Genomic DNA, 21535 nt, shown 5'->3' with positions numbered 1-21535 from the left:
CAATTAAACGTTCCACGTACTCCACAAGCGTGTATCGTAAGAATTTTAAAAAAATTCTACCAATCGAATTCCAATTGTTTCTTTTCTCTTTGAAATCGTTCGTTTCTAAAGAAACACAAAATTCTACAAAAAGAACGAACAACAGTCATTGTGAAAAATTTCTCCGATCCTTAATGCAATTAAGGTGCATCGACGCGTTGCAACGACTAGGATCTACGCGATCGATCTCGAAGTTTGTAGTTTCATCCGGATCGTATATCCCTCGATTGATCCCCTCTATTCGATCATCTCCCTCTTTCACCGCTTTTCATTTTCCTCACCCTCCCGTCCCGAGTCCTCTTCCTTCCTCAAGCTTTCTTTGTCCGACTAAAGGATCTCGTCGCGGATCAGAGGACTCGGTTGAGATTGTAAACGTCGCAGTCACGCGCACGTCTTTCCGGGGGGACCGGATACGGCGGGGGCACTGGTCCTGGCGAGAAACTTTGAGATATGGAAGGAGTTGCACTTTTGCGAGAAAAGGACGGAACACTTAGGTTCCTGGCTGTTGTAGAGAGGTCCGGGGAGTTTGAATACGAATTTACGAGATCAGTGGCGTAGAGTACTATCTTTTTAATTTTTATGAAATATATTGGTCCAATAACAAGTCGACTGGTGTGGGGGATCACTGAGGCTGACGTCTCAAATTTTTAAAACAAAATATACTAACACTATTCGAAGGTTGTCTTTGATCAGAAGTTAAAGAAAGTTTACGATCGCACTTGTTTATAGCAGGCGTTTTCACAGGAAGATAGATTTCAAACGGAGTAATAATTTCTCACGAGATTAGCTTCCTTAATAGCAAGAAATCAATCGTGAGATATCCTGTCCCTGGATGCGAAGGGGTTAATGGTTTTACTGGTCTCTTTGCTTAGTGAATGTAGATTTTATCCTTTCTACTGTTACGACATTTCCAATCTTGCGTTACCAGAAACGCATCGATTACCTAAGTATTGAAACATTTGATACCGTGAAACTTTGTTCGTTTCCTTTAAATACACCTCCAAATTATTCCTACTCTTATTCGACGAATTCCGTGCATTTTTTATCAGTTGATATTTACACTAAATACAGTTTCTTCACGTCGTTACGCGTTAATCGGTCGGTCGTTTAACGGGAGACGGCAGGAGGCGGTAGTCGGTGAACAGTTGAACACCTTTCCTTTCACCCTGGAAGAGGATCCAGGCGTGTGCTACGCCAGTGAACGCTGTTATGGAAGCAGCGTGTCGGCCTGGGCAGGATTTAGAAAAATGCTATAACGTCGCGAGCCAGACGCGAGCCGTGTGTTTCACTTTTCCGTGAACAGAGGGGCTCGCTGGCGATCCACGGTCGGGGGAAAGCGGGCTATAAAGACGGTGGCATCTTGGGGGGAAGTATCCAGTGAGGTCTGGACATCGACCAGATATCGAAGTGTCCGTAAGACATGAACATTTTGGTGAGTACCGTGCGTATCTACCCTTCGCGGACTTGGAAAAATACTTCCGGAAATTTTCGTTCTATCCACGTTGAAACTATAGATCTTTAAAATAAACAATCGGGAAAGTGATAATTCTTTTTAAGATCAACCAAAATTATTTCATCCGAGGCTTTGTTTTCTAAGAATTTTTCACATCCATTCAGGTATCCACGATATTGCTGGGCCTGCTGGCCACAGCTCTCTGCGAAAAAGAGACGACCAAAGACGTCCAGACCGAAGACTCGACCGTAGAGAAGAAACAAGAAAAAAGAGGATTGAGTCACTACGAAGGAGGTGGAGGAGGTGGAGGAGGTGGAGGAGGTGGTGATTACGGCGGAGGGCACGAGATCGCTCTGTCCGGAGGAGAGGGTGGTTACGGTGGCGGTTCCGAGGGTGGTTATGGTGGCGGTTCCGAGGGTGGTTATGGAGGCGGCTACGAAGAGGGTTACGGCGGTGGTTCCGGCGGTGGTTACGGCGGTGGTTACGGCGGTGGTTACGGCTACCAAGAGGGCGGCAAAGTCAAAGAAATCACGATCGTGAAGAGCGTGAAGATACCTTATCCGGTCGAGAAGAAGGTTCATTACCCAGTGGAGAAGGAAATACCGTACCCAGTCAAAGTCCCCGTACCTGAACCGTACCCGGTTGAGAAGAAGATACCTATACCCGTGAAGGTTCTGGTCAAAGTACCTGTACACATTCCGCAACCTTATCCAGTGGAGAAGAAAATACCGTATCCGGTTCACGTGCCGGTAGAGAGACCGGTACCTCACAAAGTCTACGTGCCACAACCGTACCCAGTGGAGAAGAAGATTCCATACCCAGTCAAAGTACCTGTACCACAACCGTACCCGATCGAGAAGCCGGTACCGTACCCCTTAAAGATCGTGGAGCACGTACCGCAACCGTTCCCCGTCGAGAAACCGATACCGTACCCAGTCAACGTACCCATCGAAAGACCGTACCCGGTCCACGTACCCAAACCGTATCCAGTGCCCGTCGAGAAGCACGTACCAGTACCAGTTGAAAAGGTGGTACCCTATCCAGTCAAGGTACACGTGGAGAGACCAGTTGGAGTGCCGGTAGAGAAGCCAGTACCTGTCGAAGTTAAGGTACCCGTACCAGCACCTTACCCGGTAGAGAAGCACGTACCATACCCCGTGGAAAAGGCGGTACCATACCCTGTCAAAGTACCCGTCGAACGACCGGTAGCCGTTCCAGTCACGAAACACGTGCCTGTACCTGTGGCCAAACCTGTGCCCTATCCAGTTAAGGTACCGGTTCCTGTGTCGGTGCACAGTGGTAATGGCGGAGGAGGCTACGGTGGAGGAGGCTACGGTGGAGGAGGCTACGGTGGAGGAGGCTACGGCGGAGGAGGCTACGGCGGTGAGGGCGAATACGGGGGCTACGAATCCAGCTACGGGGGTCATTAATGGGAGTAGGTCGCCATCGGTTTGATCGCAAACCGTCGCGTTGTGTAGGTTCTACTTATTCAAGATTGAACCTGAACTTCTGACGCGAATCTAAAGGGATATATTTATTGTAAATCATCGTCTTTCGAGAATGTCGCTGCACTTAGGATCTACGTTAAGCTATTTAGAAGAAGGGGGATTCTCGAAATGTTATGTGCTTTAGTCGAGCGATTCACGTAGATTGTAGCGTTTTGATACCCTTTGATACTCGAGTACCTAAGAATACACACATTGTATGCGTACACGTTGTATTGTACAAAGAATTCTCTTGGCGTTCGCGGGCTGAGCAAGGGAACTTTGCTTGGCCCGACGAATACCACCGTGTCTTTCGCTTCTTTCTAATAAAACCAAAGAGCAAAATCAATGGTGTTTCAATTCGTAACCTGTTCCTCTCATACAAAAATCATATTCCATCCTCGAATAGCGGAATCATATTCTGTTTCAATAAAACATTGACTCTAGTTTGTATCAAGAGCATGATAGTAGGATTACGTTCTTCTTGGTTTCGTAACGTTTGTTTCCCAGTCCAGGGGAGAGCGATAAACGCGGAACACTGGCGATATCATCTTCGATTTTACTTTCGCGATTCACGGTAACGCAACGTTACGCCCGTAACGAACGTCAGTTTCCCGGAAAAGTTCGAAAGTAAACGGGCAGTGTGCGATCGTTTCCCTTCTCTTTATCCTTCCTTGCAAATCCGTTAACGCGGAAGCGGCCCAGTAATTAACACGCAACAAAAACAGTCCAGCAATTAGTTGGACATCGGTCGAAGAAAGGGAAACTTTCATTCCATCTGGCCAACCAACAAACTGCCCGGTACATGTAATCGTTTTCGATTACTTCCTATCGTGCCAGCCCGAAAATTTGATCGATTACAGAGATTGCTGCACCTGAATGTTCATGGCGAATGGATATAATTGATTTGCAGAGTGAAAGGTTTGCTGAGAAAATCACTCACCGTATGTAGGGGATGTTAGCTGGGATATGATATTTCGCACCAGGGTCAAAATCGTCTTCCGATCTCAGAACGGGTGGCTTGATTCCAGAGTATTGTTCTTTCAGACGATGCCAATGACAATTGTAGTCTTCTCTAGTGACGTAACCACGGAAGACGTCCCATCGCCACCTATCCATCGCGATACTGAAGGGTAACATCACTAATTTGTCCATCGCCAAAGCAAACAGGTAATTAATATCCGCGGTTGCCTCGTCGATGTAATTGTTGGCCAACCCTAAGGTTTGGAGATGGCGAGGGGTTGCTACGCTGAGGGCAACAGCTTCACCCACAGCCTCGTGAAATCCTGGATCGATATTCAAATTATTTTTCTTTGCTTTTAATTTTTACATTTGAGGCGTCAATTTCAGGTGATCCCCATAGCAGTCGACGTGTTAATAATAATTGATATATTTGTTTATTGCAATGATTTTTTGTGGGATTCTATAAGCAGGCGTAGGCAAGGTCGCAGGCATCGTTCAAGATTTATTTTCATAAAGGCGACGTTGGTTAGGCGAACGACCGGCTTGGCGGAACGGTGAAAGCGCGATTATACCATAATAAAAATATTTTAACGATCTCGCGTACGGTGTGGAGAGTACTCGGACAGGAGGCTCGTACTCGCGCAAATCTACCTCGAGCGTGTCGTTCTCACTCTCGCTTTCGCGCTATTACCTGTAAAAGTTGGCGTGGACCTCCTACCGGAAGTGGAGCGGACCGCTTACGTAACTACCGCGTGTCGTTCAGCATGGAATCGCGTGTCGTTCCCTCTTTTATATTTCTCGTTTCTAAACAGCTTTATTTCGTCGATCGCGCATTCGTTTCACGTTTTTGTAGCAGAGAAAAGCGATGCCGCTTTGATTTCTGGATTGATGCTACATCCGTTTCCGATTCGATAGTGTTCGAATACTTGTTTCTTAACACGTTAACTAGTATGGGGGACACCACTGACCAAGCGTATTTTATTAAAATAATAAAATATTTGCAATACTGATACTGTACCTGGATTGGCACCGTCCCTAAATTCTCGTGGCAATCCACTGTATCTTAGGAAATACTGAATATGGGCCATTTCATGGTGCACCGTGATCAAGTCTTTCATGGTAACCTTGGTACACATCTTGATCCTGATACAATCAATGGAATCGAGGGTAAGAAACAGCTGATCGTTTACCAGTCACGTACAATGAATTTATCCGTGCTATTGCTACCTGTAATCCAAGCGATTGCAAAAATCCCATGCAGAGGCTTGGCAAATCAGAGGTCGATCTCCTGGGTCTGATACTATACTTCCGGCCCAGAATTCAGGTGGCATGGCGCTCAGGTTCAGGGACAGGTAAAATTCTTCCGCGATTCGGAACATCTCGATGGGTGTGTAACCCTAAATAAATTAACAATTTTACGATGGTAGAGGAAAAGGTTATTTCATAAATGCATTCTAGCATAGTAAGATTTAATTGAAAACGAGAAACCAATTTACGATTAATAAACGTGTTCTTCCAGAATTTTATTCTGTACTCGTGAAACTAGTAATTTGCGTTAATTCGTGTGTGAAAGTTGGATACACAGAAAAACGGGACATCAACTCTGATCTTGTACGATCGAAGAATTTATAAGCATTCCTTAATAAATTCCATTTTAAATGGATAATGAAGCAAAAAGAGGATTTCGATGGAAATAGGTGAGTGAAATACCTACTTTTACAAATCTTCGCTTACTTCATCATTACTTTCAAATTGTAAGACTTTACTTTCGACTTCACTCGGAAACAATGACCTGGTTTAAGTGAACTTATTTGATAAGGATTATATAATGGCTGTTACCTGCGCTTGCATTTCCTGCGTCACATCCACATAATTCTTCCCTGGATAAGGTATCGTCACGTCGATGATATTGGTCCACGATTGTGCCCAAATATTTCCTACCAATTTTAATCATACCTATTATAATATCTAATTTATCTCTCTAGATAATTGGATTGAAAGTGTGCTACCAAGAATATGAGCTGGAAGAGGAGCATGAGTGCCGATCTTCTCAGGTCCGTACAAATCTCTCAGTTTCCTTCGAATATACGCGTGTAATTCTTCGTACAATGGTCTTATCATTTCCCAAACTTCGTCAATATCTTGCTGCAGATTCGGAGACTCGTAAGGGAACATCCAGTACTCGGCTGCGTCCGTGAAATCTGTATAAAAATTTTCCTAAGCTGAAGAGAAGCTTCCAAAAGTATCCTTTTCTACTATAAATAATTAATCCTGTGCGACTCCTCAAAATTTTTCAAATATTTCTTATTTAACTTACTGTTTAACCGAGCCGCTTCATTGTTCAAACTCACGAGTTGGTGATAGAGATCCTTAATCCTCATACCGCTGCGTCTCCTCCATTCCGTCCACACATATTGCAATTCGTCCCAATTCCGACTCTTCGCCATGATTTGCGATACATCTATAAAATAGAAACGTTTCTCGAGTATATTAACAATCGTCCATCACGAACGACGACTCGTAAACCACAGGAGGCAATCAACGCACGAACACGGAAGTTTACGATCTTCGGTACGACTCTACTTGCTTTACGGTTCATTTACTCGATCGACACAGCGTTTGCAGAAGGAACAAACGCGTAACACATGGTCATAGAAAAAGTTGTAACGCTTTTTAAGGATGCCGTTGTGTCCTGAAATTCCTAATGGAATTTTCACGCTAAGTTTCCACGCCCACGGAAAATCATTCTGTTACGGATCGATGATGCCAGAAGGACGAACGCGTAACGCGTTTTCATTATGGAATGAAAAAAATTTTCTCCTATACTAAGGATTTTTGTCCAACCTATTCTGAACCGTGCATAATCCCGCCAATGTTCGCTTCTGAAAAGATTAATTACCTGGATACAAGCGTAATCCACACCGGAAGGGATCGTTGTACGCGCAAATGTTGGCTTCGTTGTAAACTGCCAGCATGTCATTGATCACACGATTGTACTGGAAATACAAAAAATGAACAAATAAACGATCGAGGGAAATTTCATCGTTAAATTGTATCCGTTTCCTTGTATAAAGAAAAAGAAAATCGGGATCTTTGGATATATACGTTCTTCCTTGTCGTTTCCGCGGGCAACGTTCGTTCGACAAGTTTTCATTCGGCGCGTGTGAGCAAGGGAAATTTCTTGCTGAAAGGATACTTCCTATTTCACCGACGTTACGAGATGAATCTATTGCTCGGTCATCGAAATGGAAATAACCGCGTGAATGGTTTCGTTTTACTATTCATTTGCTACATTAGCAATTTCAACGAAATGGTGTTGCTTAATATGTTGTACAAATGAGAAATTGAGAAGTCAAAAATATTCAATGAAATTTCACCACTTTCTTCGTTCTACCATAATGTAAATAAGAATTTAGTTAATATTTTTAACTTGTTTCTTATGCAGAATCATACACCTTCTCATTTGAATTATTTATGGAACACTCTGTATATGGAAAGTTTTATTAATTTTATTGAAATTGTTACGGTGAGAACGCTTTCCTTCGCAAGCATTAATAATCTCTTACTCTTTTGCTTTTAATAGTATTATCCACATAAGAAATTCATATAGGTACTTAGATTACAGATTTAGCTTGTATAATGTGAATATGTATCAAGATACTTCTTATCTCGTTTGAATAAGCGATCATTGAATGCATAATCTGCGTACTACTCTAAGTAGTGAACGCCTAATTACTGCCACCTAATGATCTCTTCGATTACATCAAAGATTTCAATCTCTAAAGTGAACTGTATATATTGCAGATGGTATCGGATGCACCGATTATATGATAATTAATGAATCATTTACCCTATCTAATTGATCTGGAGGAAGAGCAGATGGTCCAACGATGGACAGATATCTGAGACGTCTTCTGATCACAGGATCTCTTATGTTATTCCTGTCAATCTTTGATATCAGGAACCAGGCCTGGTTTTGAAAATCCGCGTATACCCTTTGCGATTCCAACTGAAAGCATAAACGTTTCGAATCGTTAGTGAAATTTTTCCTTCTTTCTAAATTTGTAATGCAGGTCGTGGTTGAGTCTAAAGCTTAAGGTGGACGAGAAGGTGGTAATCTATTCGAAGGCGATCGTTGGTGCAGAACTGGTTCGAAGTGCAAATCGACCAGTGACGAGTTTACCGTTGGTGATAATACTATCTGTATCCTTTCCGTCGATTACAGAGAAAGCCATGTTGGAAAGGAAAATGAGGTGAAAAGCGAGGGAGAGCTCTTCAATTGAAAATCACAGACTACCGATGGCTCCCCAGAGACATTCTTTCCTAAAATGACGACAAAGTTGTTGTAAACAATCGCGACTTGCTCAACAAGTAATTTCTCGCGTGCCACGTGTCCCGTTGCGATAGACGAGTTTCGCGAAAAAGAAAAAAGAAAAAGAAAAAGGAACGTGCCATGACTAGTCAGCGATTGTCATTAGCATCACGCGACCCGCCTAGCGGATTTCGCGTTGAAGGCTGAAGATTTCCGTTCTCGTCGTTCGACCATTCTGACTGATGCCTCGTTGCGAAATCGTTCGGGATATCGTTACAATGGCTGGGAATATTTCCCGCGGAGGTGTTCGGCCTCTCGCGGACAATGCAGACCGCCCCTCGTCAGAGAAATCCTCGTGTGCACGCGAAATCGCTACTCTTCTACTCGCGGGGACAGCTCGATGACGTTTCCATGGTCTCACGAGCCGATTCGTAGAGCAGGTCGAGGTCTGTCGACAAGTTTCATCGAGAAACGTCGAACGATCGTAATGATGCTCATTGCAGACAATTGGGAAGACGATTGTCTTTCAATTTGATAACTTATTGTTAGATCGAACGATTAGATTGCAAATTGTCTGAAAATGATTTGTTTCGTTTCATTTACCCTAATTAAAGAGTAAATATCAACGATAAATTCAGTGAAAGTAGCTTTAACGATAAGAAACCTGTGGGTTCTCTTTCCAATTTTCAAGCCCCAAATTTTTCTTATCATGTCACAATGAACCCATGCGGGTATTTCGGTTACAATTGCGTAAAAATCCTCATCTTTTGTAACAGGTGCATAAAATTTTAAAATAATCTGTATTTACCGCCTGCAGCTGGGTATATTCATTTACATCCGTTTCGTAGGCCCATTGCGAGCCAACGTTTGCGCTGCACCTTTCGGTACCCAAAAAGTCCAACCTCGCTAAAATATTTTCCAAGTCTGTGTCGGTGGGTGGAAGCCTACTTCCATAATTGTCTCGAGAATTCTCCCTCAAAGGGGGTAAGTCCAGTTGGCCAGCAACGACCGAAAGTAGAGTAAGAAGAATCCAAGCAAACATCATCTGAAAGGATAAAAAAAAATTGCGAATTTGTTCGTTTCCGGTCGCGTTGAATATCGAAGACAATAAACCGAAAAAGCTTTTCCAAAGCTTATCTATTCGGCCGTACGTGGAAATGTTAACGCTTTTCAGTCGAAAGTTATTCAACTGAAAATTAAATTTTTGTTCTTTTCTCAAATCAAAAGCGAAGATTTTTTTATGAACATTCGCGTTTCGTTAAGTGGAGATTCAGTCTGCCAATTTAATATCTACCATTACAGCGTAATTGGTATTATATTGTTTTCATAAATCATGCCACGGTATTACGAGCTGAAAACGTTTACATGCAATTCATTTGTTGGCTTCACGGTCACGTGTTACGTCTTCGAGTTACGTATTTCCTTGCAGCATGAAAGGCTGTTCATGCAGAGCAGTAGGTCATCCGCGATCGTCTTATAGATCCTTCGCCCTTGAACATTAGATACTTCACGCGATTCGATTGTATTTATGTTAACGCGAATGAAATCGACTCGTGAGAAACTAATTTGTCTGCTCTGATATTCAGGGCAAGTTTGCATGCGTCATTAACACCTTGAAATCATCACCTGAATGATGCAGGTGATAGTTTTTCACACTTCACACTGTTGCATTTATGAACTGAGGTTACCAGGTGTACATTTTTCTAACGTTCTGACAGCAAAGAAAAATATAATTAAAAAAATTATCAATTGCTAAGAATTAAGCGTGTATATCTTCATTGAAGTTCTCTAGGACTTAAAACATTAATATCCCTTTCAAGTATTTATTCCTGTTCAAAGCTACCCTCGAAACAAGAAAACTCGATGTAATCCCTTAGGTTGTTCCTCCATTAGACCCTGGAAATCTCAGCTATCAAGCAAAAGCCACGCACTTCCACCCTCGTACAATTCTCCAACTAACAGTTTCACTGATTCATGCATCAACCCCTACACGATTCAACCAGTCCCTTTTTCACCCTCGTCAAAGCTGACCCGACTGGACGTTCGCTCAGATCCTTTTCCCTTCGAGTGGATTGTTACAGAATAAACGAGTTCCAGCACAACTTGATAGTCATGATTGAAACAGGGTGACTTACGAGTCTTTCCACCCTCTGGTGTACCAAAGGGTTTCCTCTTCTGATCAACACACGGATCGCGACGATACACGATGAAACGCGACGGCGACGACGACGACGACGACGACAGGTTGTTTCGTTCTGGCGTCGTTAAAAGCCTCGTGGCCAAAGCCAAGTGTACATTTATCCATGTGAAGCAGTTCGAACGCGGGAGGTCATCCGTGGCAAGAGGTGGGGATCCCTGCACACCTCGTCGTCTTGTCGTCGCTTCGACGATGTCTCGACGTGTGGGAGGATCTCCTGATAGGAAGGGAGATATTCCAGGATAAATGTGGGGGAAGTTGACGTGTAACTTAGGATTGATAAAATGTTCGATTGTGGGGGATGAAATCTGTGCTAGCTTTGTAGCCTGACACAAAGCTTCAGTTATCTACAGGTCGAATTTTGGTTGAATTTACAGAAAAATAGGTCGAAGAAAATCGGGGCCTATCATGGTTGCTGATTACGAAAGTCTGAAGCTCTCACGTTGACAAGTGTCGTCGTCGACCCCTCTCAATGAGTCTCATTGTCTGCGAACCTACCACGCGCCTCAACATCTCGCAACAGTTTAAGAATTCGAGGTCTCTGACAAATCTAAATTTTCTGAAAATTTACTAATTTCTTACTTATTCAATTTACTAATTATGATCGAGATTGGAAATTGGAAAACCATGAATGAATACATAACACACGAGTTCTAATTTGCATATGATAAATGAATTCTACGAAAATGAAATCAACAAAAAAGTAATAGAATGATTCGATAGGTCGTTAGATGATTCATGATCGACGAGCCTAATTACGTAATTATCTTTAAGAGGTAATCTCATCGATGCCGCTTCCTGCTTCGCCCGGCCTACCTGGCTTTCCTGAGAATTCAAGCGCCATTGTGTCACCGTCGCATCAGCCTTTAATTCAACTTCTGATTCATAATTTTGCAAGTTTTAATAATGCTACGACGGCTGTGGGAAGTTGCCCAGGGTAGAATTGTACACTTACACGTTGCTGTTAATACTCATTGTTCGGCGTAGCTTTTCGACGCGATTAATCGCGATCTTCCGCCGTCGACTTGATATCTTTTTAGCGATAATGGTGATTCAGAATTTTACAGATTCTTTTAATAGTGTTGTGCAACGAGCGTTTTATAACGATATAAAATAAAAAAATAAAAAAAGAAACACGAAGAGATCACTTCCTATCTCATTTATTATTTACCCGATATTGTTTTAAGATGACAATAGCGAACCGTGGGAAAGGATGCAGAGCGAAATCGTTAATTAATATTCGCGTCGAGTATTCGTTCAAGGCGATCATCAGCTGTGTGCACTTGTTTTCACGCGGTCGATCGAAGAATGTGTCCACATGCGTAATCTGTACATGGCAGTGACTAAACTCCACTCATTGATCGACTAGAAAATCGTAAACAACCGCACCCTGGTACCGTTCCATCGGGATGTCTCACGATGATCTGGAACGCACGTGACTGTATCTACTTAGACCTTGACTGATGGTGAAGATTTGCCTCGGCGTATTTTATTCTCTAACTGGTTGTCTGTTTGCGTAACACACGATCGGGGATCTCACGATTTTTATTTTTTATATATTAAATCAAGGGATAGTCTCGTATTGAATCTTTTCTGTAATTAATTAGAAACGAATTCCACCTGATATCAAAAGGCAAAAAAGTGATAGTCGACTTGGAAATCGCGAAGTAGAATTACGTTTCACTCTCACATACAGTTAATTACCAGGGTCTTCGCGGAGGAAATTGAATTAACGGGGCGAAGGACACGACGAATTCAGGTTTCAATGCCGCGCGTACTAGATGTATCTACGCAATCGAGACGCGGGTAGTTTTTACTTGAAAAGCGCGCCTCCTATTCTCCCAGCGAACAACCACGACAATGCTAATCCCATCGGGAGATAATGGGTGCACAAGTCCCACGTACTGGCCGCAATTCTGAGTTCAAGTACGAGAACGTTTACAGAACGCAGCCGTGCGTTTCTTCTTACTTTTTGTCGGACGCCGATAGATCATCGTCTTCGAGACGAAGAAACATTTTTATATTTTATCATAATTTGCCACGTGGTTATTTCTATTTCTTTTTTGAAGTCTGAAAACAGAGGCTTCGGAATTCATCTTTTTAACGATTGAAAGACATATTTCTTTTTCAATTCCATATCCTGTCGATGATTCTTTCGTTTCTTCAAAGTTCATTGTTACCATCAATGAAATTAATAGTACAATGTGCTGTTGTTTATAGAGGACATTGTTATCTTTCCTAAACGTCGACCTACTTTTTTCTTTCAATTCGTTCTATGAAGTGGGCTATTGAAAGGAATATCTTTGAAATTGTATAACATTGATCATTAATTGAATGGAAAGTAAGATGAGAATTCATGAAAATTCATTCTTATCTTTAGAAAATAGAGAATAATTCGTGGACACGATACCGATATTTCCTAGCGAAGAATACCGTTTGTAAGTCGCGAGGAGATTTATTAAGCGTTTTCACTGAATACGGGGAAACGCGAGTTTCAAGGCGATCTTCCTGCTTCCATTTTCGTCGTTATTTGAAATTCAAATGAGCAACGCGCTATTTATCCACGAACGAACACTGCACCGAGACGGCATTTCGTTGTTCCTTTTAATTGTAACACGAGACAGATGACAATTAAGCGACTTAATCCTCATTGACGCTCAACGAAACACTGTTGCACTATGTTTCATCCACGTCTCTTTGTTCTTTTAATACACTTTTTTTTGGTAAATTTGTTTTCATTTGAGAAATTTTGTAAGCAAATTTCAAGAATTTTCCTTCGTCTATTACAAGTATTCAGAGCTAGCGTGTATTTCGAGTTAACCGGAAGTGGAGAACATGTGCGACACATCTTTCCAATTGCCAGTACCGTGTAACACGCTGGTGCTCACGACTTTTCGGTATGTTTTCTCCGTATTACGCAGTCATTACTAGGATTGCGTATTGTCAACTCGTATGTACTCGCGATTGAGTAAGACTCAACCTTCCTTCATATATGCGTTACGGTAGTATCGAAGAAAACCGAGGAATCAATAAATAATTAACGCTTGTTCGATGAAACAAGGTTCATCAAAATCACTCGTGATTATATTCAAGAACGTGAGATAGCGTCTTGGATGTTCCTCGATCGAAAACCGACGATACAGAGCCGGTTAACGCGATTTGAATAATTATACTAATCGCCGATATGATCAGTAGAAAAGCAGGGAACGTTACTTACAATGAAAACGCGTCAAGTGCGTATTCTGCGACGTTGCGTAAGGAACTGAGCTTGATGAAGTAGTCGAGGACACAGGTAGCCAGCCAAAGTTTATCATTCGAGACACTGGAACCGTTTCTTGCTTCTGTTTTGACCGTGAATCTCAACACCGATGTATCTTCAACTTCTTTACCCTTTCCCTTCGGAATTTATAGTCTTTCCTTGTTTCCTTCGTCGAGGGATATTCATCGTAGATTGTTTCTAATGTAGGTTATTCTATTTTCGATGACAAATCTACAATGGAACATCGTTTTCTTAAATAGACGCTATTTTATCAATCGAAAGGATTATAGATTCTTAATCATTGAAACGTAAAACAGAAGTAGAAATTCTTGTAGTTTTCTCGAGCAATTAGAAGCATATGCAATTACATGCAAATGAATTCTTACCAAGACTATCCGATAGTATGGAAATAGCATCTGGTTACTTAAAGCATCGTTGATCGAATTCCATTTACCTGGCTAATCAACAGTATTTTCTTATTCTAATTAATGTTAAATATTCGTTCATCATCTTGGTTCCTAGTTCATTTCAACAAATTGCTTATGGAACGAGTTGATATTTAGGGTTGACGGGGTTAATAAATTAGTGAACAAATTACGATGGACGTTAATTAGATGCTTAATTAAATGATTACGCGTACCGGTGTAATTTGTTCGCCTCTGTGTGAGGAAATGCGTAACTTCGGCGCATTGTATGCACCTCGAAGGACGTCGGTGGAATAATTTTCGTCCTGGAGACGGCCATTCCAGAATTAACGAGGCCGTAACTCGTTAGCCTGGCATTGTAGGAGAAACGAGCCGAGTCCCGACAGAATTTTAAATCGAGAGATCTTTCGCCCGTCATCGGGAAATTCATCGTTTCAGAGTCCTGTGGAATTCGAAGGTGTGGCTCGTATCTTGGTTTTCCATGGAAAATACCTAGGTTACTTTTGGAAAGAACTTAATCGTCGAAATTATTCAGTTATACAAGATATCACGTTGCTAAACGTGAAGATTTCACTTGCACGAGCTTGTCATACCGGAAATGGAACGGATGTGACACGATCGTTACTTTACATAGGCAAAAAAATTTATTGCAATTAGAATTAGTGACGTGTCACTCATTGACAAACAAATTGCGACTTTCTGGAATAGATATTTCCGTCGAATGAAACAGAAAAATTTTTTTGGAAGAGTTTTTAAATTATTAGATAATTTATTACGGTAATCGTCATCGTTGCAAGTGAAATGGGTGAAAAATTCATTTATTAGACATTTCAACAAGCATTTACATTCTTAAAATAAAAGTTTATACCAAATATATTCAATATTAAGGTTTTATCGAGACCCGTACACCTGGTTGCCTATATAAAGGATTAAACTTAGAATCGTTGAGATATGCCATCTATAAAGCATTAAGCGTGTTGAAAGTATACCTTCGTTTACCGATTACAGTTTACTTCGAATTCTTCTTTATCCCTGACAGTAAGATGTATTCTACTATGCCAACTAAAACAGGAAATACACATTATTACTTACGCTGCTAAATTTACCGGCAGCGCAGCCAATTAGCTCGTATTATTTGCTGTGTAATTAATAAATGTACCATAGAAATAATGATACAGTTATTAATTACCCATCAAATAATAACGATTTCCCAGGTCTCACCACGAGGAGGTTGCTGCGGTTTGGAGACCCGCCCTACCTCATCCCATCCGCCCTCCATTTATGCAAATTTTAATTTTAATTCAATAACATCATCCTCTTAATGCACGTTTGCAAAACATCTCTGTTGTGTAAACGAACAACAAAAGGAGCATCATTTTTATTCGTTACCTACCTATCTACTTATCTAATTACATTTTTGTTTTTAACACATTGAGTGCCATGGACGTCACCGGTGATCGGCGCCGCAAATTACACAAACTTAAATAATTGAAAGAAAATAATAGAAAAATATTATTTTAAATAATATTGCCATTGGACAAATAATGTAAAATAGTAAATAGAAAGTTTTAAATTTGAAATTTGAAAATTAACTATTCCTATGCTTAATAATTAGAGCTTTAATACGTCCCACAACAAATGTTCGTTTTCACCGTGGCAGTCAACATGTTAATCGTACATCCACATTTTTCTATTTTAATTACAGATCTGCAATTTTATAATATGCAACTACATATTTATCTTACTTATATGTAAATACTAAGGATACCGGCTTACACGAGTGCTCGTAATAATTACAAAAATTCGCTTAATCTAAAACTTAAAAGTAATTAAACACTGCAGTGTTAAAAGTTAATTATTACATACAATTATTCATATACAACATAAACCTATAACCTGCATACATACAAATCTAACTACATAAATAAATACTTATAAATAGAATTTATTAAGAAATAAATAAATTTGTTAATTGTGTGTTCACACCAGAATATTTCCTGAAATAAACTAAAAAAGGTTAGATATCATTCAAAAAAATAATAAGGTTCATATTGCCTTACAATTAGTTATAAACCTACAACCAAGCTATACAAAAATGTAAAGGAATATAAACGAATACCTTTAATTCTGCAATAGTATTAATTCATACTCCCTACAAAGATATTTCTCTGCAACAGAAACTCATTAATTGAATCCATAGAAAAACAAAATATTTAAGAGCTGAAAAGAAAATACATTAGTACAAACAAAATTTTACAAAAATCAGAGTGGTTGTTAATGACTGATTCTCAATAAAAAGAGGTAACACAAAAATATGAATTAAAAGCATAATTTAAGTACCAAAGTAAAGAAAAAAAAAGAAAGAAAAACATATATTATTATTTAGTAAGTGATTTGAACCACGAACATTAATTATTTCATTTTACAGCATTTAATATTTGTTCATTTATTGATAAATAATATACAATTATTTAATTGAAGAACTGTTTTCGACTGAAATAGACGTACAACCATAACTCTATACACCTTTATTACATTATATTATTCAACATATTTTATAGTGCAAGTTTTATTATAAATTGTAAGACTAAAAATATAAGCGCGAGTGGACTTTAGTTTACACAAAAAAATTTGAAAATTTATAAAAGTACACTATTTTAATTAGCTCCTTCGTAAGCTTCAAAATAAAGATCACGATCAAAAATTAAAACTGAACAACTCGAACAACAATTATCCACTACTTTTGTTTAAATAAAGTAAAATAAAAATTTAATAAGCTATCTCGAATGAACAAATATTCCTTGAAATAAATTATCACCAATCATCAAAAAATAAAATGAATTTCCATTTTAAATAAAACCTTGAATAAAGTTCTCTTTAAAACTTTATCGTATCTAATAATATCCTGAAAACATTAAATTCATATATTATTTAACAGTATTTCCAATAACCGAAAGTTCAAAATTTTCAAAATTAAAAAATGGGAAGAAAAAAAATGGGGGCATGGCAGTGGGAGGGAGGGTACAGGGGAACCTGAAAAGAAAAGTTTGACTGCCCATAAGAGCAATCCCTAAGCAAACCCTATAAAACAAACCGAAATCACACGCAACACTAATTTTAAAATTGCAAACATTCTGAACTATGACAAAACATCGGCTGGCAACGAAGGGTCTCACGCCCCCTAGACTTACGCCAGACGCTACATACCACCCACCCCGCCTGGACGTCGTAACGCCAGGACAGAGTGCACCCCTTCGCTAAGAGCGCTACCCGCCCGTCCAACACGTTGCATCCAACGGTGTCAGATTGACGGACGCCCATAGTATAGACAAAAGGACTGCAGTTTAGAATATGGTAACATATTTTCATATGTTCCGTATTCTAAAACTGCGCCTGCAAAGGCCTAGTAATGCATGGGTATATCTCCCAGAGATGGTGTTCACGGTCTTAGGCCGCGGAATCCTTGACTAGCAATGGATTCCCACCGAATGCGAGTCATAGTTACTTCCACTAATTTAATAAATGCAAAAAAGTAAAAAATTTAATAACAATCGCGAATTCATTCGCAACACTAATTTCATTAATTATATAATATGTACAAAGGCGTACGCGTGAAGGCTGCTCCAATATGCGCAACGCTAAGCTGAAAAAAAGAAAAAAAGAGAAAACGCGACTGTAACGCAACACTACTCAAATCTACCGAATTTTGTAAGACGCAACACTAATCTAAAAAAGGGGTACAGCCAGTCCAAGGCTGTACCACGGCAGCTGATCCACAGCTGCCTTATGGACCATGGCAACTCCACTGGATCGTTTTGGGGCATTTCTAATGCAAAACGCGAATATTCATTACCGCAACACTAATTAGCAGGGAACTCTATATATAAACTAATGCAAAGCAATCGCGTATTCATAAGTCGCAACACTGGGAAACAATCGCGCTAATGTCTATCGCAACACTATCTTTAACAGACATGCAATTAAAATGCAGAAAAGGGGGATTCTCAAACCGTGAATTTTTTACTCGCAACACTAATTTCATTAATTATATAATATGTGCAAAAGCGTACGCGTGAAGGCTGCTCCATTATGCGCAACACTAAGCTGAAAAAAAGAAAAAAAGAGAAAACGCGAACTGTAACGCAACACTACTCAAATCTATCGAATTTTGTAAGACGCAACACTAATCTAAAAAAGGGGTACAGCCAATCCAAAGCTGTATCATGGCAGCTGGTCCATAGCTGCCTTATGGACCATGGCAACTCCACTGGATCGTTTTTGGGCATTTCATCATATATCGCAACTCTAATACAAAACGCGAATATTCATTACCGCAACACTAATTAGCAGGGAACTCTATAAACTAATGCAAAGCAATCGCGTATTTATAAGTCGCAACACTGGGAAACAATCGCGCTAATATCATTCGCAACGCTATCTTTAACAGACATGCAATTAAAATGCAAAAAAGGGGGATTCTCAAACCGTGAATTTTTTACTCGCAACACTAAAGCAATCAACATTAAAAAGCAAAACTCTCAAAAATCTTAAAGCAATCAACATTGAAAAGTTAAATTCTATTTTAAAGCAATGCAAGAAAGAAACGCGATATTTAAAGTTCGCAACACTAAATGAAAATCGCGATAATCATGCATACGCAACATTAAATTGAACCGTGATCGATATTCATTCGCAACACTAAATTGAACCGTGGTCAATATTCGCAACACTAAATTGAAAACGCGATTTGCCCAAAATCATGGGGGTCACGGGCCCCCTCTTCTCCTGAAATTACAAAACTACAACTACAGGCGAGCACAGTGACAAAGTAGTAACGATAATGATTTCCCATCCTTTTTTGCAAAAAGATGCAAAATCATTAGTAGTTCCCCTCTTGAAAGACAGTTTGTCGGGGCGCTTCGGCATATAGCCTTTTCTTTCTTCGGGCGGTCCACCCACCTGAAACTTATATCTAAAGCTCGAGACTTGCAAATTCGCAAAACAAAAAAAAAACAATCAACAAAAAAGAAAAATCGCGAAACTCTAATTGACACGTGGACGAAAAAGGACTTTATATAAGTCGTTGTTCGTGCACACGTGCCATGCTCGAGCAGAACTTGTGCGTTTCGTACCATCGCGATCGCGTATGACGACTTCTGAAGTCGCCAAAAATTTGAAAAATTGTACAGATAGAATCGAAGGCGAACGGCATACTCCGTTCGTATCGATTGGATCGTCAATTCTTCAAATATATTCCAGGTACAGGTTGATCACGCGAAATCGCGCCTACCCGACCAAGAGACTGTGACAACCTGTCCCGGCCCTACCTACTTACAATCTATCACACACACCAGAAGGTATACTACCTACCTACCTAACGCTATATTTAAAAAAGGCAAAACATTCTCACAAAAATTCATTCCACGATTCTCATACACTCCACCCGGGCGCAAGATCCTACACTAGGGAGAACGTCCCGGGACGCCTCCGTCACCCGAGTTTCATCTCACATCACACTCTACGGTACGTACCATTTTTCACTGAAATCGTCTGGCAAGGCTAGCAATCATTGCGTATAATGATAATTATAAAATTTAATTAACTACTTTGATATAGAATATTTCATAATAATGGTAATAATCATGGTAATAGTAATGGCAATGTAGTAATAGTAATGGTAATAATACTATTTGGTTTGTACGTTCATTGTACATCTTATTCAATAAAATATTATTTCAAATTAAAAGTTAAATGAAAAAGTTATTAAACCGACGCAATCCCACAGCCTAAAAACACACACACCATATGTGGAAATTACGTCGTGCACGATATACTAACACAATGCCAGCCGCTTATTAATTATTATTCTTATGATCTAGGTCATCGTGCCCATTGCCTCTACCCATCCAAGTAGCGCCTGGGCACGTGAATGGGCTTTGGCAATAAACACGGAAGGGGTTAAACCTGAAAATCCTGATCTAAAAACATGATTAGTACATAAACATCGAACGGGCTAATATTTCACTATTTTAATAAAAGTGACTCGACTTTGTAAATATAAAGCTTTAAGAATAAATACAGAAAAGCAAAATAGAGCAACTATGACGCAAACATGGTGCACTGCTAATATCAGCTGGCAACGAGGGGTCTCACGCCCCCTAGACTTACGCCAGACGCTACATACCACCCACCCCGCCTGGACGTCGTAACGCCAGGACAGAGTGCACCCCTTCGCTAAGAGCGCTACCCGCCCGTCCAACACGTTGCATCCAACGGTGTCAGATTGACGGACGCCCATAGTATAGACAAAAGGACTACAGTTTAGAATATGGTAACATATTTTCATATGTTCCGTATTCTAAAGCTGCGCCTGCAAAGGCCTAGTAATGCATGGGTATATCTCCCAGAGATGGTGTTCACGGTCTTATGCCGCGGAATCCTTGTAACTAATTTGATTAATTAAATAATAAAAAGGATTGAGTTTAAAAACCAAAAGGATTCCCACCGAATACTAGTCAGTGCATCGTCATATTTACTCTCGCGTCGGAAATTTCTCGCAGCACTAATTTAATAAAGGCAAAACTCTAATAAAAAGGAATTTAATGTCAAAATTGAATATGATATTTTTTTAAAAGCAAAATAACTAATTAAGAATTCTTTACAATGAAGAAAGAATTTATTATGAAAATTAATAAAAAAGTAAAACATCCTCGGGTGACTCCCTCCTCAGAGTGAATTTTCAAGAATACGCAAAATGTGTTGAAATGGATCACTCTGACTTGGAAATCTACCCGTCACGAATTGTCTTCTTGCACATAAATTGTTCATTTTTTCATGAACGTGTAAATAAGTTAAACTACTCGTAAAAAATTCTCAAATTATATTTAAATTTATAATATACAAAATGTAATTATATCAATGTAATAACATCATTAATATGTATATCCAGTATACATATTACATAATACTATCAATATTATATTGCTTTAAACCATCGCAATAACTAAGTCAGATAGTATTTGACTTCTCTATTACAGACAAACTAAATAAAATTGTTTCGGTATTCAAATATTCTAATTCCACATTTAAGAACATTTAAGAGCATTCATATATTTCATAAATATCTATTGGAATATGTGGAATTGAAATGATATTAAAACGCGGTGTACAAGAAAACCTAGCCTGAACTAAATGAAATGAAACAATAAAAATGTTACTACTCATGAGTATGTATAATCATACCCATGGTCACTATGCTCGCCAAACCACGTATACAACCGGTAACCCGTGTCGATTCGGACCATTCGTCCTACGACATGATTGGGCACCAGAGGAACCATAAAACATGCGACTCACCGTTCGCAGATATACTCTTCTTCCAACAGTCAAGTAGAAGGATGCTC

The 21535-nt window shown here is 39.8% G+C and overlaps 2 protein-coding genes across 4 annotated transcripts in view; one reads left to right on the top strand and one right to left on the bottom strand.

Moving 5' to 3' along the window:
• Ance-3 (angiotensin-converting enzyme Ance-3) overlaps window positions 1-15346 on the bottom strand; it is a 41566-nt gene extending 26220 nt beyond the window's left edge. Inside the window, exons 1-11 of one of the 3 annotated variants that reach the window (XM_034323492.2) lie at window positions 14348-15346; window positions 13666-13938; window positions 9060-9296; window positions 7790-7948; window positions 6839-6935; window positions 6257-6400; window positions 5949-6140; window positions 5779-5876; window positions 5167-5336; window positions 4958-5082; window positions 3920-4262 (exon numbers count right to left, since the gene is read on the bottom strand). In XM_034323492.2, coding sequence (XP_034179383.1) covers window positions 3920-4262; window positions 4958-5082; window positions 5167-5336; window positions 5779-5876; window positions 5949-6140; window positions 6257-6400; window positions 6839-6935; window positions 7790-7948; window positions 9060-9296 — 1565 coding nt within the window. In that variant the 5' untranslated portion in view covers window positions 13666-13938; window positions 14348-15346. Of the gene's footprint in view, window positions 1-3919; window positions 4263-4957; window positions 5083-5166; window positions 5337-5778; window positions 5877-5948; window positions 6141-6256; window positions 6401-6838; window positions 6936-7789; window positions 7949-9059; window positions 9297-9616; window positions 10336-10386; window positions 10652-13665; window positions 13939-14347 lie in introns of those variants that run through there. The other 2 variants (XM_034323491.2, XM_034323493.2) reach the window with 2 other exon arrangements.
• On the top strand, window positions 1399-3336 carry LOC117603913 (uncharacterized). Its single transcript, XM_034323507.2, has 2 exons — window positions 1399-1471; window positions 1657-3336. The coding sequence occupies exons 1-2, from the start codon at window positions 1460-1462 to the stop codon at window positions 2920-2922; spliced, it is 1278 nt and encodes a 425-aa protein (XP_034179398.2). The 5' UTR covers window positions 1399-1459; the 3' UTR covers window positions 2923-3336.
• Window positions 15347-21535: the final 6189 nt, after the last annotated feature.

This window comes from Osmia lignaria, chromosome 11 (genome assembly GCF_051020975.1).
Source record: "Osmia lignaria lignaria isolate PbOS001 chromosome 11, iyOsmLign1, whole genome shotgun sequence".
Taxonomy (NCBI): domain Eukaryota; kingdom Metazoa; phylum Arthropoda; class Insecta; order Hymenoptera; family Megachilidae; genus Osmia; species Osmia lignaria.
This window is presented reverse-complemented; position numbering and strand designations above follow the sequence as displayed.